The 19,749-nt window shown below is 35.8% G+C and overlaps 1 protein-coding gene across 4 annotated transcripts in view; it reads right to left on the bottom strand.

Annotated features, from left to right (window-relative positions):
* Positions 1-19,749, bottom strand: part of BTBD10 (BTB domain containing 10) — a 76,965-nt gene that overhangs the window by 3,556 nt on the left and 53,660 nt on the right. For 3 of the 4 annotated variants that reach the window (XM_028116766.1, XM_028116765.1, XM_028116767.1), the window contains 6 exons: positions 17,505-17,698; positions 14,685-14,970; positions 12,330-12,432; positions 10,249-10,369; positions 3,035-3,232; positions 374-484 (listed from right to left, as the gene is read on the bottom strand). In XM_028116766.1, coding sequence (XP_027972567.1) covers positions 374-484; positions 3,035-3,232; positions 10,249-10,369; positions 12,330-12,432; positions 14,685-14,970; positions 17,505-17,698 — 1,013 coding nt within the window. Of the gene's footprint in view, positions 1-373; positions 485-1,115; positions 1,221-3,034; positions 3,233-10,248; positions 10,370-12,329; positions 12,433-14,684; positions 14,971-17,504; positions 17,699-19,749 lie in introns of all 4 variants that reach the window. The other variant, XM_088017941.1, reaches the window with a different exon arrangement.

The following is a 19,749-nucleotide window of genomic DNA, read 5'->3' as shown; positions in this document are numbered from 1 at the left end:
TTGGGCTTTGAGGAACACCAACAATCACTAATGGGCAAAGAGCCCTGCCAATCTTACGGGAATGTGTACACGTGTGCCCAAACACACTACCTGGGTTCAGGCAAAAATGCATCAAGTGATGACCTATGGCAGAAAAGACAAATTCACTTCTCCCTATTGTTAGGGGATCTTATGGAATAAATAATAATTTCTAATGGCTATCTTTTCAGATAAAGGAAGTTTTGTTATTTATAGGTCTACTGCATGCGCATTCATTGTCATCATTTGAGTTTTCACAAAGTATGCATTTCTCAAACTATGTTCTAAATGGGATTTGATTTTTAATTTTTTTTTTCCAAAAGAAAATTAACAGAAAATAATGAAAATGTCTTACCTTCTATTCCCAATCTAATCTTCTTAAGACCCCTCTCCTTCAAAACTGATTTGGCCACATCTCTGTTTTCAATGTACTTGAAAAATCTATATAATTTTGTGCTATAAATAACTGGAAACAAAAAGACAAAAATATTTTCTTATTAAAATCAAAGTACTTGGAGATGAACTTAAAATTACCTTGATCATCAAGGGGGCCTGACAACCCTAAAAGCCCAAATAATGGATGCAGTGATGTGAAAGGATGACTAGCCAACATGACAGGATAATTCAGTACAGTTAATGTATAAGCAAATGTCTACTTAAGTTGAAACAAAAAAGCTTTAATAATCAGGTAACCCAATCCATAGGAAGAATCTCCTTCTGAAAGATATATCATATACAAACTTATTGCAATAGGATCTGCCCCACTTTCTTCAAATAAGAGAACCAAAAGAAGATGGCAATATCACATCATTATCAAGCAGGCAAAGTAAAGGACTTTGCTGTGATGCCTACAAAGCCTCAGCTGGAAGGGGAAAAACTGCCGTGTCAGAGAGGACAAAACGGATACATCCTGTATTTCATGGATTGAGCAACTATTAATAATTCCCCCAAAAGGCAAAGACCCTCCCCACAAACTGTTTTCAATTCAGGCGAACAGACCCATTTAATACTGATGTTAAAAATGGCAGATTCGAGCATGTTCTGCCTTGGTTAGTCTGTTTAGAGCAAATTGGCTTTGCAAAGGACATTCCACTGACAACATGTTGAGTCTTCCAAATGTGCTGGGAACTTCAAGGACTTAGACTGATGGGCCTTCCTCGCCTTCTCTCTTTCAGGTGGAGTTATCTCCCTTAAAAGGTGAACTGCAAAGGTTTTTTCAAAAAAAGAAAAACACACTCACAAACCAAACATGCTGGTTTAAGAGCCAATAAAAGGAAAATACGTATACAGATGCTACTCATGGGGTAAATTTGTGATTTACATCCTTAAGATTACTGATATTTTAAGATAAAGATTTGCTGACATCTCAGAATGGATGGTGTCATAATGTCACAGTTAGGAAAATCAGGCTGAAGAGGCTGTGTCTCCTCAAATGAATCTTCTTTAGGGTGAAACATCTTGGCAAGAAATGAAATATTTTTAGACAAATTCAGTAAAAATGTTTTCCGTCCTTTTTAAGCTTCAAAGCTTAAGATGAAAAAACAAGAAAACAAACCAAAAAACATAGACATGGAAAGTGCAACAACTGAAAAGGAAAAGCCAGGTTTACCATAATTCCTCTATCACTAGAATGTCATTTCTGTGTTCCAGAGCTGGCACCGCTTTCCTGGAGTCAAACTTTTTTGAAAACTAAATGCAATTTATTTTGGTTTGTTCATTCCTCTTTCTTAGTGGAAAATAATTTAGTGTATCTCTTTTAATTTTGGTTAGACTTTCATTTTTCCTGTGTTTTGTTTAACTTTTTATTCCACATATTATTACAGAAAACTGTCAGCAAAGAAGCTAGGAATGAAGAAATACAACAAAAATGTCTGCTACTACAAGTCCAAAGAAGAATCACAACACTCATTAAGTATATCATGCAAAGGAAACATCTCGATGTAAATTCTGAAAAGTGCTACCATAACTTACGTTAAAATAATCTTTTGAAAATCTTTAGAAGTCAAAAAGAAAATCCCTCGGAGTCTGCTTTGTTTTGATTTTAGACATGGATAAGTAAAATGAAAAAATGAGATATTGAGCATTCTGGAAACTTTCTATATTTCTGTATTTTTTACTTAAACCCTATTCTTTACCAACTCAACACAGACTGGAGTACAGAACAAGATGCTGGCCTATTTTTACCTAGTTCCTCAAAGCATTTTTTTAACTCTATCTTCTCAAATCTATAAAACAGCTCAAAAATACTATACTGGGTTCATCAAGAAAAATAATATAAATTTTCTGAAAACCCAAAATTCAAAAGCTCTAATCAGAAAAGGTTTGCAAGTATAGTAAGGAAAAAGTCATTGTTGCTCAAGATAAGCTCTTTTGGTCAGAAATACCTAACTATAGTTCCACAAAGCTTTTCAAGAATACCTAACTATAGTTCCACAAAGCCTTCTGAAGGCTCACTATAGCCTCCAGGAACACATATGATACTAAAAAGGGAACATGTTAGAACTTAAAGTCACCCTAGAAATCAATGTGTTGAAGCTTCTCATTGTATATACAATTAACAATTCATCTAAAAAACCAGCTGATTGTTTATAATCTATTTACTCCAGGATCTACTTCCCTAGAAGACTTCTTTCTAAATGCAAAGAAAAAAACTCCATCAAGATCCAGATACTCAAAAAGAGCAAACCATTTCTGTGCGTGACAGGGATGGGCAAACTTTTTCTATAAAGGGCCAGAGAGTAAATATTTCAGGCTTTGCAAGCCATGCGGTCTCTGCTGCAACTACTCAACTCTGCCATTGTAGCGCAAAAGCAGCCACAGACAATACATAAAAGTTTATTTCTAAAAACAGGCAAGAGGCTGGATTTTGACCCACAGGCCATAGTTTGCTGACTCTTGGCATAGGTAAGAGTTCAATGTACTTTCTTTATAAAAACTGTCCTGTGATCAGTATTCTAAAAGATAAAGACAGAATCTGTGATGATTCAAGAGACAGAAAACATGTCACAGTACTTACTTTGTGAATACTCTTCTCCCATCTGTGGTGGATACTCTTCATCCCAATCAACCACATCATCATCTGTAAGGACTACTATGTGGCATTCTCTTTCCCCACTCTGGGCACTAGCTACCATGAGAGGCAGGATCATTTCTTCCAGGTAAAATTCAAACTGTCTACGAGCACCATCATTTGACAACTCATGCATTAGGGCACCTGAAATGAAACCCACAAAAATATCTCTTCTTTTTTGATGACTGATGAGTAAAAGAGCAGAAGCAACACACACACAAAACATTAGATTATTTCAGCATCTACTGTGCAACCCTAGAGACAAAATACAGTGGTTATTCTTTAGTCAACAAAACTTTTCCTAGGAAGAGATTTTACAAACTGTAGAATCTTACAGCAAGAAGGGCCAATTAAAAGCATCTAACACAAGCTCCTTCATTATATACCTCAGGAAGTGATCTACCTAATGTTATAAAACAAATCTGCGAAATCAGAATTTAATTTACCACCCTCACCCTAGCCCAGGGTAGTTTACTATATCATGTTGTCTTCCATCAATATATGCAATTATATTTTAAAAGTATATCCTAAGGATGTTTTCAGATTGTCCATATGAACTAAAATAGCTCCCATAATTCCATCTCCCATGTTTTCTTTCTCAGAAAATTATTCACAAACAACATTAATATTTCAGCATAGGAAAAGAAGTGAACTGGCTTTGGGATAAGGAAGGCAAAGGCCAAGCAAAATACAGCACAGTACAGGACTGATGTAGCAGTCCTGACCCTAGAAGTCAGAGGGGTATAAGATAATTTTGCTTTACCCTCAAGTATAGATATAACAAGTAACTTCAATTTCCCAAATACACGACCACAAAATCACCGGCATTGACCTAGTTTTTTTTTTCCTATGACAATGGCAGTGTCCTATCTCCTATTTAAGGCACTACTAGTTCAGGAACTAATGGGAAGGTTAGAACAGGAACTAGAATTCAATCTAATCTATAGTCTCCCAAGGGAGAGCATTTCCCCCCTAAAACAGGCTGCTAATTACATATTAATAATATACAGTGATATAGTAAGTGATTAAGTAATTCATGTCATTTTTAGCCATGCCTCTCTCTAGGCTGGCTACTTTCCATTGACTTCTTTTTCATTACCTTGATTGTCAAACTCCTGGATATATCAACACATTCTTTTTCCTTTAACTTTTGAACCAATTCCACACTCAGTACTCCTCAAAACTGCTCTCAATATATATTGTCTCCAAATGACCTTTAGATTGTTACAAATAATGAACACCTTTTGATCCTGTTATCTGACTTCAGGGTTGAATCTCTTATAGGGACCACCACCCTCTTCCCAAAACACTCTCTTCCCTAAGAATCTCTGATGCCATTATCCCTGGTTTTCTTTCTCCTCTGGATGTTCTTCTTTGATCATCTTTGCCAAACCTTTCTCCTCTAGCTGTTAACTGAATACTGATGTTTCTCAAAACAATTTCCTTTTCCTCTCTTACCTTATGCTGGTAATTCCCAGATTTATTCCACTAATTCTTGGCTTCTATATTCTAGATGTATTATATTCAACTACCTTCTGAAAATCTCCACTGGGATGCTACTTCACAGGCACCTCAAACTCAATATATTCAGAAGTGAATTTAATCCTATCTACCTCTCCCTGCAGTGTTTTCCAAACCAGTAAATGCCATCATCATCCATTCATTTCTCAGAATCATCTCAAAGGAGTGCAGGCACATAGTAGGAACTTAAATACTTGTAGAATTAATATATGAATCCTTGATTCCTCTTTCATCTCTTAATTCAACCATTCCCCAAGCCCCATCAAGTCCACCTCTCAAATGCACCCTGAATTGTGTCATTTCCTTTTCTGGAAGACTCTAACCAAAGATAACTGCAGAATCTCTTATGCCACATGCTTTTCTGCAATGGGACATCTCCTCCCTGGAGGTGGCATCTAATTCCCCTCCCCTTTAACCTAGACTGGTCATAGTGACTTGCTTGTAACCAGGGGAGCATGGCAGAGGTGACAGTGCATGACTTGCGGTTTAGCTTTGGTCCTGGATAATGCTGACTCTCCAAGTGCTTCCCTGCTGAACCCAGTCTCCAGACTTGGAGATGCCCCAAGATGCATGCAGAGGCCACATGCAGTCCTAGCTGAACCCAGCCTTTGAGTTTTCCCAGTGCAAGCAGCAGACTTGTGAGTGAAGAAGCCTGCAGTCTTCTGCATTACCTCAGCCCTTCAATTATTCATAAGATGAGACCTCAGACATCGTGAAGCAGACACAAACCACCTCTGCTGTACCTTGTCTGAATTCTTGACACATAGAATAAAAATTACACTTTATGCTAAGTTTGGAATGGTTTGTTACATAGCAATACTTAACCAGAACACACTCCATCCCCAATGCCCCCACCAAGTCACCCTTAACTCTCACCCAAACTACTATAAAACCTAATTACATTCCCCCAACATTTACTTTTGCCCCTGTGTAATTCGTCTTTTCCACAGCACCCAAATTATGCATCCCCTCTAGTTTAAATCTTTTATGGCTTATACTATCCTTAAAATAGAAGTCCCAAATCCTCAACTTGGTCCACACACACACACACATACACACGTACACCATACATATATACACATACATATATCCTGCACATAAATTTAGTCTGGCCCATATTTCTCTCCTGAACTTTAAACATGTATACCCAGTGCCTCACTAACCATTTCCACTTGGATGTCTAATAAGTATTTCAAATTTAACATGTCCCAAATCAAGCTTCTAAATTTCTGCTCCCCATGAAGTCTCCCGCATCTCACTTAATGGCAACTCCACATTTCCACTTAAAGTCCTCTCTCTCTTCCCCATCTCATAACTCAATCAACAGGCAAATCCTGACAACTCTGCCATCCAATATATCCAGAATTTGACACCTTCCCCTGCTTCCACCCTGGTTTAAGAGATATCTCTTACTTGAATTATGGCAATAGCTTCCTAAATATCCCTTTACTTTTACCTTAATTCCCCTCACAATCCATTTCCAACACAACAGCCAAGAGTAATTCTTTTAAACCACAGTCAGATCAGGACTATAGCACTGCACAACTCTATACTGGATTCTGTGTAAACAGCGCTCCCATGAAATGGTACAACCTCACAGATCATATCACTCCTCTGCTCAAAACACTCCAATGGCTTCCCACGTCACTCAGAGTAAAAACCAAAAGATTAAGGTCCTACATGACCTAGGTCCCCTCCTACCCTCCATCTCCTACTGCGGACACTCTTAACTTACTTCACTCCAACTCTTTGCTGCTCTCAAATGTGCCAGGCAAGCTGCCTCAACCCTTGCACTCATTATTACCCTCTGCTTGAAATTAAGCTTTCCTCTCCAGTTAAGGTTTCTCTGGCTGCTCTATGCCCCTTCCTTACTTTCCCCCCTCCTCAGCACTGATCACTAATATACCATATGTTATTTGTTCACCTGGTTTGTCTGTCTTCCCCAAGAGTGTAAGTTCCATTAGAACAGGAAGTTTTGCTACATCCCCAGAACTCAGAACACAGACTGGTAGAGAATGAACAGTCTTCCGATATTTATTCAGTTAACAAATTTTGTTTTCTCCCTACTTCTCTGGCCTTCCTTCTTACCACTCACACTCCATCCCTCCACTCTAGCCATACTTCCCCCTTCTTTCAGTGCCTTAAGCATGTCATATTCCTTCCAACCTGACGGCCTCTGCAAATACCTTTTCTGCTGCCTGGTACAGTCAGCATCTTATCCACTTGCCATTCCTTTAGGTCTCAGCCTTAATGTCACTTGATAATGACTTTCCACAGCCCCTTTACCATACACTTCTCATAGCATCTCATTTCTTCACATTTTTCGCGCTTTTCATTACTTGTCGAATGCCTCTCTTCTCTACTAGACTGTAAACTCCATAAAGGCAGGGACAAGGTCTGTCTTGTTCATCACTATATTTTACTATATTCATGGAACTCACAAAAAGCCTGAGTAAGAGGCAGGGGGGATTACAAGTTAAATAGTAAACTAGAAACACATAGCTGATACTTAAGAATTAGAGATAGAGTATTAAAAATCCACAGTGTATAGGGAGTGTTTGAAGACACAATGATGAATGGCATCACTTAGAATAAATGTATAGATTCTGAGAGAGAAGGGAGTTTAAGACAGAACACTTGGGAATGAGTACATTCAAGAGATCAAGGATCAAGGAGCAAGTGAGAAGGATAAACAGAAGGCCTAAAAGAAGGATGTCAAGGAGCCAAAGGAAGAAAGAGTCAAGAAGAAAGGAGTGACGTAACAGTGACATCTAAAGAAAATGCCTTCAAAGACAGGGATGCCAGAATTACCACTAAATTTTTAAACATTATTCAAAATATTCCAGCCAATTCACTAGGACAAAAATATATATATAAAGTGTTATTTACAACAGAGCCAATTATCCACCAAGAATATATGAGAACCAATTGAAAAACTATTAGAAATAAAGAGAGTTCTGTTAGGTAGCTAAATTTACAAATATACAAAATTCAATAATTTTCTTATACGTTAGCAGTTAGAAAATTTAAACATACTCTACATACAATAAAAATACAAAGTATCAAAAAATAAACAAGATCAGAGCAGAAATAAAAGACATAAAAGAAAACTTTGTAAACGGAAAGACAGCAGTTGGAGGAGACAGTAAATATGTTAATCTTCTAAAATGTTAACTTCAAAGAATTCCAATGAAAACCTTAAAATATTTTGAATAATTTTTTTAATATCTACAACAGACATAGTCTGTTGTAGATTTGAGTCTGAGGCTGAGGATTACTCTATATAGAAGAAAGACTAATAATACTAGAGAAGATGACAACAATTAGAATGGGATCCTAAAAAAATGCGTGAGGGGATAAAATCATTCATTCATTCAGCAAATGTTAATATTGAGTCCTTACAATGTGGCAGGCAGGCACTATGGAAACAAAGTTGAAAAGGTATAGTTCCTTGTATAATTTTAAGACACAAACAGACATCTTAGTGTAATATGCCATTCCAATAGTCAGTAAAGGCACATATTAACAGGAAACAATTCAGTTTTGGACTCACGTCTACACCTATAGTATCCTTCTATGGTTTTACAAAGCCATTCTGTCTCTTCAAATTCTACATAGTTTTGTTTTAATAAAGTCTGAGAATTTCTGTATTTTTAAAAATATGTATTACAAGTATTCTAGAAACAGTTACAATTATTTAAAAGTCAAAAGTCTAGAAAAACCATTATTATACATATTTTACATAAAGACTTACCTTTAATTTCACAACAAATAAATGAGACTTAACAGTGATGACAGGGTCTATGTCCAAAGGATTACAAAACCAAATCCACATTTTTTTTTTTATCTGACAGTCCCCAAAATTCAACATCTAATTATATGAAATGAAATTAAAATGGTCCCATGAATTTAAAAAAACCACAAAACTTGAACTCAAGGATCTACAATTAGAGTAATTAATGTTCATGGTTCAGTAAAAACATTTTTTAAGATGTGAAAAAACAGAAACTTTGTTCGAGTTTACATATGTATCCTCTACTTATTTGACTTTAAACTTTTAAATATCATTTATAGAGAAATGGACTCAGAGGCAGACCAGCCACTTTATCCTACCTATTGATATTTTTATGAAGACTTTAAAGAATGTTTGGCAATAATAAAGTAGTGCTTAGGGGAAGACTTAATAAGACCACACATTTTCAATAAGTTAGCTCTTAAATAAGCATGAAGAAAACAGCTATATTTAAGTATACAGTAGGTGCCTTAAAATTTTAAATAAAATTTCCCATTCACGGGGCACCTGAGTGGCTCAGTGGTTGAGTGTCTGCCTTCAGCTCAGGTCATGATCCCAGGGACCTGGGATCAAGCCCCACATCGGGCTCCCTGCTCAGCGGGAAGCCTGCTTCTCCCTCTCCCTCTGCCACTCCTCCTGCTTGTGCTCTCTCTCTCAAATAAATAAATAAAATCTTTTAAAAAATCATTTAAAATTTCCCATTCACAGTTTCTAACACACCAATCTTTGAGAAGGTATGCCAAGCTACAGGTGAGTTTAGGTTAATGAAGTAAAGATAACCTTAAGTCCGGGATTAACATAAGGCTATAACCACATGTAAGAAGCTTTTAAAATGACTTCCCACCATATATAGGATAAAACGTAAGAACATTAGTTTGGATCAAAGACCTTCCACAGTGTGGCCCACCTATTTATTCTCATCTCCTTCTGGTCCTGATATCAAGTCTCTGCACCAACTAGGTTCTTTCCAAAGTACATCTTTTCCATCTTTATTCCAAAAATCTCAGCTGTTAGAATCACCTCCTTACTCTACTCTTTCTAATCATTCCTATTTATTCTTTACTACCTGCCTCTTCTGAACTTTTCCACAATCCCTCTAGCACACAATGATCTCTCCTTCTGAACTTCTCCAACCACTGAGCATCCAAGTCAACATCTAAAAATTCTCCTATTCTGACTTTTCTGTGTATAATCACCTTTTTTTCCCTCAGACATGGCAAAATGGTGAGAAGTAGGGGTGCTGGGGAGGTGGTGAGGGGAAAATATTGATCAAAAAGTTAGGATTTCCAAAGTTCTAGACTTTACTCTGAGGCTAATTGCTGTTCTTAAGACAAAGTCACTTAACTCTTCGTATAAATGAGGGTTTGGTATTCAATCTTAGATCTTTATTGACAAATACTACCTTTGAGAATTATTCGTATCTTCCACAGTGGCTTAGGATATTATCTTACATGGAAGTACAAAAAATTATAAATTTTTGGTTGATGTGATCTCAGGAGTGAAGCCAAATACCATACTTGACCAGGGCTCCCAAGCTGGGAGATAAAGACTGACAACAAATGACAGAGATGGAGTCAAGGAGGAAATCTGGGAGAGTCCATCAAAAATAAATACATACATATATACATATATATATATAAAATTTTTTTGAAGTTTTGGAAAATTGCACAAGGAGCAATTTTTATAAAAAAATTTCTACAGACTTCCATAAATCATCCTCATGGTATCACAATCCTTTATAAGCCAATTAAACAAATATTTGATGTCCACATAAATCACACTCTTTCAGGCTTTTCATTCCAATATATTGTAACTCACAAACCACTCACACACAAAACATACTTACTGAGATCTCTACATTTAATAGTACTATATTCAAAAGAAATACAAAGGTAGTCGCATGCTTCTCTCAGTTCAGGAATAGATATGCCATCAGGACAACGGATTATTCCTGTTTTGTAGTAATCCTAAAAAAAAAAAAAAAAAAAGTAAAGAATGTTTAAAACATCTAGAGCACAAGGTGGCCAAAACCATACTATTAAGGCTAAGCCGGCAGCATTTTCAAAAACAGTGGAGCTCTGGGGCGCCTCGGTGGCTCAGACGGTTAGGCGTCTGCCTTCGGCTCGGGTCATGATCCCAGGGTCCTGGGATCGAGCCCCACTTCGGGCTCCCTGCTGAGCGAGGAGCCTGCTTCTCCCTCTACCTCTGCCTGTCGCTCCCCCTGCTTGTACTCTCTCTCTCTGTCAAATAAAAAAATAAAAAAATAAAAAATCTTTAAAAAAATCTATTAAAAAAACGACAGAGTATCCCCATCATTTCAAAAAAAACAACAACAGTGGTGCTCTGAGATTTCTGAACTGTGGAATTTTACAGTTAGATGGGATCTCAGTTCACCTAACCACTTTTTCATTTTACCAATAAGAAAACATTGGCCCCAATGGGTTCATTTACTCACCCAAACAATTATTTATTAGCAGAGGAAAGATCAGAACCCAGGTCTCCCCATTACTGATGTGTTTCTTCTCTCTACTGTATCATGCCAATTCATATGTATTTTCCCCTCTACAAGTTATTTTTCTACAGAACTACTATCAAATTTTAAAACTTTTTTTAAAAAAGAAAGTGATATATTTTAAGGTACCTTAAATATTACCTAGAGAACTGAGCAAAATTTATGGTTCTTAGTAAAGAACTTCAAAGTCATATCCAAGTATTAATATATGTAAACAGAATGCACAATTAGATATTCTTCTTCCAAATACTATTCTTTGGTGTGTCCCATATTACCAACAATAAATCGTGCTTGTTTCCAAAATCTACTTTAAAAATTGTTAAGGGCTAGCCCCCAAATTACAGCTGAGTCATATTTTTTTTTTTTACTTGTCAACTCCATTGGGGGTTAAATGAAGTATGGCTAGCTGAAAAAGCACTCCCCCCCCATACCCCCAAAATGAAGATCTGCCTCAAGCTTGGTTCAGAGCCACAATAACATAATAAACTTGCTATACCGGTGCAAGCAAGATGTCTTCTGGTACTTGCCCAAGTACTAACAACCCAATCAAGATCAACTTCTATTCCTGTCTTGTACCCCAGGATCCTCCCTGCCCACTTTCCCCAAAATTATTTGAGGAAACCGTATTTTCAGACTGTGGCATAAATTGTCACACACTATAAATCAAACCTTTATTACTGATTTGAAATTACAAGCAGGGACTCTGTAATACTAATTCAAATAGTCCTCACAATAAAAGGTTAAAACCTCAAAAAAAAAAAAAAAGGTTTAAAACAAAAATGCTAACAAATAACATTTTATTTATTTATTTATTTTTAAGATTTTATTTATTTATTTTGACAGAGAGAGACACAGCGAGAGAGGGAACACAAGCAGGGGGAGTGGGAGACAGAGAAAGAGGCTCCCCACAGAGCAGGGAGCCTGATGCCGGGCTCGATCCCAGGACCCTGGGATCAAGACCTGAGCCTGAAGGCAGACGCTTAACGACTGAGCCACCAAGGTGCCCCTACAACAAATAACATTTTAGATGACTTTTAAGTGTTAACTGTCCACATTGCCAATTATATGCAATAAAATATTAGAATTCAAGTAATCACATTTATTCTCAGGTAGCAAAAATGATCAACTTATTGTATTTAAGAGAATTAGAGAGGGAGGAGTAACATGACTCCAGAAGTATTACCACTAAACCCTTTGAAAGAACCGCCTATTTATACTTAAGAGATGAATCATCCCCTGACCTACATTTGTATATTATCTTTATGTACTAAAATAAAAAATGAATAAAACGGTATTTTTTTAAAAAAACAATATTCTGCATAGAGATATCCAAATAGAACTCTGCTTCCAATACAAGTACCTACCAAAAAGGAGTTCTATGATTAAGTCAATACACAGAAGAAATAAGCACTCACCAGAATAGCTCGAAACACGGTGGAGCCAATTCCCTCTGCCACTTCATACTCTCCCTTCTCATTGGGACGTGTAAAGTTATGTTCTCTGCCAGATCCAAACATCCTATGATATTAGTAAATAATTGAGAAATATAACAATAGGATATTTCTTTCAAAGGGAAAATTTATTTCATGTACAAAAGTAAAAAGGAATTATAATTTATTCATAAATTAGTTAAAAAATTCTTAATCAGCTATTCTGACAAATGTAATAAATGAAGGATTATTAAAAATACTTCCTTTCTGATGGGAGGGAATAGTAGTATAGATTCCCTATAAGCAAACAAAATCAGCTAATAAAGCTCAGAAGCTAAAGAACTTTTTAGCCCCTTCTTCTCAGGGGGAAAAAAAAATCAATCAATCTAAGGGGAAAGGTGATTTTTATACTAATCTTACCAAAAAGGGAAAAAAAAGGAAAAGGGAAACCATGTTATTGGTACATTTTCCTTAAAACTGCTGCCCTCACTGCAAAGTTAATGCTATAGTGCAGCACATACAGTAAATGGAAAAAGATAGGCAGATTAGGTTGCTTCACTTTTCCAATTGTAACTATACATGTAAGAAATACACTCAAAATTCTTACACTTGCATCCTAGAACTGAAAAATTAGCAATCAAATGCTCGGGTAAAGAGGAATGGGGAAGTTAAGCGGTAGATCAAAAGTTTAAAAAAATGAGTAAAAAGCTCTTAATATTAATTTCTACATAAGAAAATACAGATTTCTATTTTTTCCAGTAATGTTCTTGGCCCTTTAATAGTAAGTATTTTGAAAAGAGGAAACTTGCAGAGTATGTTCTTCAAAATCAAAAGTTTAATGCATTACTCCCAAGAAAATTTAAAAACTGTGGTTAAAGGAAGTTGAACCTCCGAATTAAACGATACCATCATTCTTAAGTATTCTACTCAACAATTCTCCAATTTAAATAGTTTCTTCTTTTGTTAGAACACAGAAATCTATAAAGAACAAAGCTTTTTTATTTCAAAGTTTCCAAAAGAATGCCAGCTGCTTTTTACAGTTCCCATGAATAATTAACTTTCATCCCCAAAGATATGCTTTACTAAATTGGCATGAAAAGATGACTTCACGGTTTAAAAAAAAAAAAAAAAAAAGGCAAGAACTGTCTTTCAGGAATCAAATGTCATGCAATTTTCTCAAATACTTGAACTTTTTTTTATAAAAGGAGAATGCTATGCTTTTCAGATCAATATGAATACACACACACAAATATTTTGGGCTTTTTTTTTTTTTTAAGAAAATGTAGCCTAACGAAGCAAAATTTCAAATATCTACTTTTTAAGTGTGTTTCTTTAAAATTTAGGTAAAAATTAAAAGTATTCATAGTGTCAAGTCATCCTCCTGACACCTTCCATCAGTAATCTTCCTCTGTGCTACTAAAAATACACAAAAGCCATACTTGGTTTTTTTGCCTCAGAGATGTAAAGTCTAACTGCAATGTTAAAAGGAATATTTAACTATTCAAAATGTGTAATGTCATATGTTAGCTTTTATTCTGTATGCAGAGAAATCACATGTACACACACAAAGGCATCCTAAATAGTTACTCATATGCAACCTAGGAAAAAACCGTAAGTTTTTTACATCATATAAACTTCTATTTCATTTCTATGCTCCTCCATTTTATATTAGAGTGAACAGAAAAAGATACTAATTTTACAATGAAAAGGTATTTGATCCTAGTTTTGGACACGCTGAAAAATCAAGTCTATAAGGCCTGTATCATTCTTAAGACTGCAGTTCTCTCAACTACAAACTTTACGTTAACCTCTACTCTAGATCAGCACAGATGAGATGACTACAAGTCTCTCCTTCATTCTACTAACTACTTGCTAATAACATTCCTTTTTTTAAGTATCTATATCAAACTAACAATTCATGCAGACTTTTCAGCTAACCAAACTGTTTTTTTTTTTCTTTAAACAATGTTGATACTGCTATATTTGGTGGTTGAATTTGGGATCCTCCAAGTGAAAAAAGCATATAACTGTTAAATTCACCTTGTTAGATACAATTTAAGGTTTCAACCTGTGGAGATCGTTTAGGACCCTATCTTCATTAACTAGTATGTTTGTTTTTCCTGCTAATACAGCAAAGACTGTTAGAAATAAAACCAAGTTCAAGAACTGGCTCTACCATTTTCTGGCTATATTAACTCGAGCAAGTTACATTTAACCTCCAAAGCTCAGTTCATCTGTAAAACCAGAATACTGCATTCCAACAGAGAATTTACTGTAAAACTTAAGTAAAATAATGTGAAAGTGCTTTATAGTAATACAAAGAACTGCAATAATACCAACCTGCCCAACATTGTATTTGGCTGTGCAGTAAAAATGGATGGGTCTACAACAAATCTAGTGTTATCCACTATTAGTGTTACTCGTTCCGATGTTCTTACGTTCCGAGCTCCTTCTTTTGCATTTTCATATACAAACACCATCTCCCCAGATGTCTTGCAGCTACCATCTGAACTTGACTGACTACTGTTTCTGCTGCTGTTCCCAGCACTGCTACTGGAACCATTTGGAGATGCCTTTTGAGGACGAGGACTGCTTGGACGAGAGGAACTGTGATCTTTTTCTCGTTCTGAAATAAAGATGTTAAAGTTATGCAAATCATCCTTTAAAAAATTCAAGATCCACGTATATCTTTTAAAAATTCTGATGTAGAAAAGTTGATTTAAATCACAGCATTTCTGGGTGCCTGGGCAGCTCAGCTGGTTAAGTGTCTGCCTTCGGCTCAGGTCAATCTCAGGGTCTTGGGATCAAGCCCCACGTTGGGTTCTCTGCTCAGCAGAGGCTGCTTCTCCCTCTGCCCCCCCCACCCCTGCTTGTGAATGCGCATGCACGTGCTCTCTCTAAAAAAAAAAAGAAAAATCAAATCAAATTCAATCAAAGCATTTCTGCTTTTTGATTTCAAGTCACATTTTCACAGAACACCATAAATATTATTTCCCAGGAATAAAACCTAAAACATCAAAATGTTTTCTAAATTAATTTTTCTAGATTTTTAAAAAGATGTACAGCTGACTAATGCTCACCCAGACTAAGATCAAAATTAAGGTAAATTTTATGCTATTACGCTATTTAAAAATATATGAAACCCAAGGAACAGAATAGTCTTACAAGTTAAATAAGCACTTAAAGTAAGTAAAAGATTAATAAAAATACCAACTTTAACTGTCCTAAAAACTAAAAGTATTAGTACTACTCTGAGAACACAAAGAACAAACTCTGGACTCTCACTATGTTAATTAGGCCATCCCCAAACTAGTAATTTATCTTACTAATGCAAGGTCCCAAAGGAAGAAAAAAAAGTCACTAAGGACACAAAAGAGTATTTATTCTTTCAAATGACTTTTAATGTCTACCAAATAAAATGGCTTCAATAGCTGATGATACATTGGGCTTTTTTTTCAATCTCACTTTTGTTGGAATAAAAGCACTGCCACAAACTCTAGAGGATCATACAATTACTATCCATAATTTTAATTAGGTAGGAAATACTGTTAAAATTCAGAAGATTTTCTTTGGGGTGCCTGGGTGGCTCTGTCGCTAAGCGTCTGCCTTCGGCTCAGGTCATGATCCCAGGGTCCTGGGATCGAGCCCCGCATCAGGCTCCCTGCTCCGTGGGAAGCCTGCTTGCCCCTTTCCCACTCCCCCTGCTTGTGTTCCTGCTCTTGCCATCGCTCTCTCTGCCAAATAAATAAATAAGATCTTAAAAAAAAAAAAAAAAAGATTTCCTTTGGCTGTTCCAATATTCTATAAAGGGAAAATTAAAACTAAGATTCTGTGATAAGTTCCCTTTAGAGGCTAGATAACTACACTTTAAAGGTGACCTAAAAATGTACCTCCATCTCATCAGATTCATCAGCTTCTGCCAAATTCCTTCATGACTCAGGCTACTCAGAACACTCTGTACAGCTTTACTGATTATATAATTAGGTTTGCTATATCTCCAGAGATATTCTGACACCTCCATTTTATTGCCTGTTTCCAGAATGCTGGTAGCATCCCAAAAGCAAAATTTGCTGAATTAATAAAATCGTTTATTATATCTTCCTATTCTCTTCCCAGGGACTGAACTTAGCATATTAACAAACTGTCAACTCCTATTTATACTTACATGGATTTTTGGCTTATCAGTACTAGTTTGACTTTGAGGATCTACTTAGATACTGACAACCTCTCTGTATAATTAAGCCCTAAGGTAAATGATTTTGATTTATAACAATCAAAAACAACGTCAAATGATAAATCAAGGTATTAAATTTGCGCCTTCTCCAAGGGAAAATGAAAATCAGCAAGCTCATATTGCTAATGTACCTCTCCTTAGTCACACAATTCATTTATCTGAAATATAATAATGTTCATTTATACAAATGAGGAGAAAGGAAGAAAAAGACCTAACCTACTTGCCAAGAAAACGAAACACTTCACACCTTCCTTTTCATCTATTTTTTAAATTAAAAATACTGTCAAAATGCAAAATAAATTACACGGTTATTCTAGCTTTCACTTCCTTTTCTACCATGATATACCAAGAATTCCTATCAAAAGTTTACTACAAATTTTAAAAAATAAACCGCTTATGTATCACATAAGATAAAAATCAATTTGAAAGATTTAGGGGCACCTGGGTGGCTCAGTCATTTAAGTGTCTGCCTTCGGCTCAGGTCATGATCCCTGGCTCCTAGGATGGAGCCCCACATTGGGCCTCTGCTCAGTGGAGAGCCTGCTTCTCCCTCTCCCTCCCCCCGCGGGCTCCCGACACTTGCCACTCCACTCGCCACTCATGCATACGCTCTCGCTCTCTCTCAAGTATTTTTAAAAATTAAAAAATAAAAGAAGATTTAAAAATTTCATATCACAGTTTTAAGGGCTTTTCAAATTACTTCTTTTATGAAACTGTCCTAGACTCAAAAACATTCACTTTTAAGTTTCATTTAATAAGTTGATTTTTTATAGCAAGAATGAAGCTAAGCTAAAATAGAAGCAACTGAATAGAACTAAAGTTAATTTTACTCTGAAGTACTAGGCACAATTCACTGTCATTACTGTTTTAAAAAGGTAACTGCACACTTTTATAAACTGTCAGGAAGATTAGCTGATTTCACATACCAACATGGTGCTGTCGTGTTGGAGAAGTAACATTTCTAATACAAGGAGTGAGTTGAGATTCTGTTCTTTCATGAGATGAATCTCGTGATCTGTCACTTGATCTTCGTCTATCTCTTGATCGTTCATGTCCCCCGCTAGCACCGTGTAGACTCATTTTGGTGTGGTCAACTCCTTTAGCAACACGTGAGGGAGTACTGGTAAGTCAAAAAAGAAAATTAACCATAAAAGTGGAACATGAGATCACAAATGCTTTTAAAGAAAAAAGCAATTAACATAAAACTACTACCATTTTGAAGTTAAGAATCAAACGCTACCTTACAATTCTGAAATGTAATTACCTTAAACTTACAGGTCTTACAAATGCTGGAACACAGTATCTTTAAAGATGATATAATCCAACTCAGTTTTTTTTTAAGAATGAGAAAACTAAAGCCCAGCAATGTTAATTAACTTCTGAGTTAGTAGTAGTAGTAATAGTAGTAGTACTAGAGACCACCCAGATCTCCTAAATATTGCTCCAATATTTTGCTCTCTTTGGTGGGGGGGTAGGTGGGGCGGAGAGAACACCAGCTTCCAGAACTCTTAAAAAATGAGCTATGGGGCAAAGTAACTGGTCTCCTTGCCAAATAAAATAAGTCTACATGCTTACTTTAATTAACTCATCTTGATTTTGATTGAACTTTCAAAATTTTTGAAAAAAAATGTTTTTGAAAGCATTTCTTTTTTAAAAAGCTTAATTAACTGCTGTGTAAAGTTACAGAATTTAAAATTTTAAAACATGTTATATAAATTTGCTTGTGAGAAGTGAATAACTGAGAATGATGATTAACTAGTCTAGTTGATAGAATTAAGTCACGCAATTATTTATAAAGTTATATGTACTATGTGTACAATGGTGTAAGAGAAGCTCCCTCAAGGAACTTATGTGTATCAGTATCAGTAACAGATGTGTATCAGTAATACATGAACATGTAGAAATTTAAACAATTCCAGAGTTATCCCAAATTTCAAATATAAAACTGCTAAATGTATCTCAAATAACTAGTAAGTGCGAGATAATAAATGCTTTAATATCTCAGAGGAAGAAGACATCACTGTAGACTTGAGTTTATCACCAGTGAACCAGGTGCTGGCAACAAGATTTTTTTATATATATTTTATTTATTTATTTATTTGACAGAGAGAGACAGTGAGAGAGGGAACACAAGCAGAGGGAGAGGGAGAGGGAGAAGCAGGCTTCCCACTGAGCAGGGAGCCCGATGCGGGGCTGATCCCAGGGCCCTGGGATCATGACCTGAGCCGAAGGCAGACGCTTAACGACTGAGCCACCCAGGCGCCCCAACCAGATAAGATTTTAATAATCAAAATACACTGCAGGTAGGAAAACTGACAGGAACAAAAATGAGAGAGCCAGACCTAATATGTCTGGAAATTTACCATCTTATCATATACCATGGTGCATGGCTTAAAAATATTAGTGCTTTTTATAAGTAGAAACAGAAGAAAGTTCACGGCCTTAGAGAAATAAAGAAGTACAATACAAATTGTACTTTAATACTTAGTTGCTCAACATGTTGTATTACTTAATATTTTGGAACCTGTTTCCTCATCTGTAAAATATAGCTCTATTTACTTTGTAAGGTTAATATGAGGATTAAACGAAGAAATATAAGTACGCTAACCAACAATGTACCTAAAACAACAGAATCACCCATTAAATACTAGTTTACTTAGTTATGACAGATGAAGATATTAAAGTTCAATTACAAGACTGCTCAGAGTCACACAGTATTTAGTGGATATGCTAACAATACTCTAACCAAAGCCTTCTGATTCATTCCAGTGCCCCCTCCATAATATTACTCTGCACTCCATCACTGAAACCACACTAGTTAAAATTTAAATCTTCTTGATTCAATTTTAAATCCCACAGTGCTTCTGGGACAACTCCTCTGTTGGCTTATTATCTACAATTCTTTGTTATTTTAATGTTTTTTTTTTCATTAATGAAAATCAGTCATCACCTCATTATAACAGACTACAAAGATAAAAGATAAGGCTAACTTTGTATTTACCCTAAGAGTTACTTCTAGGGAAATAAAGGCAACCTATTAACCTTTATCAGTTGTCTTTCATAAACCTACAGAAAAAAAAAAAAATTCTATTCCCACCTTCTTTCCAGTGAAAAAGATCAGAAGAGGATTGTATCCTTGGAACAAATTTTTTTTCTTCTTATAGCAATGAT

This window comes from Eumetopias jubatus, unplaced genomic scaffold (assembly GCF_037043125.1).
Source record: "Eumetopias jubatus isolate StellerSeaLion01/CBP00866 unplaced genomic scaffold, mEumJub1_p1.0 scaffold_13, whole genome shotgun sequence".
NCBI classification, from domain to species: Eukaryota; Metazoa; Chordata; class Mammalia; order Carnivora; family Otariidae; genus Eumetopias; species Eumetopias jubatus.
Note: the sequence above shows the minus strand (reverse complement) of the source record. Positions and strands in the feature narration are given on the sequence as shown.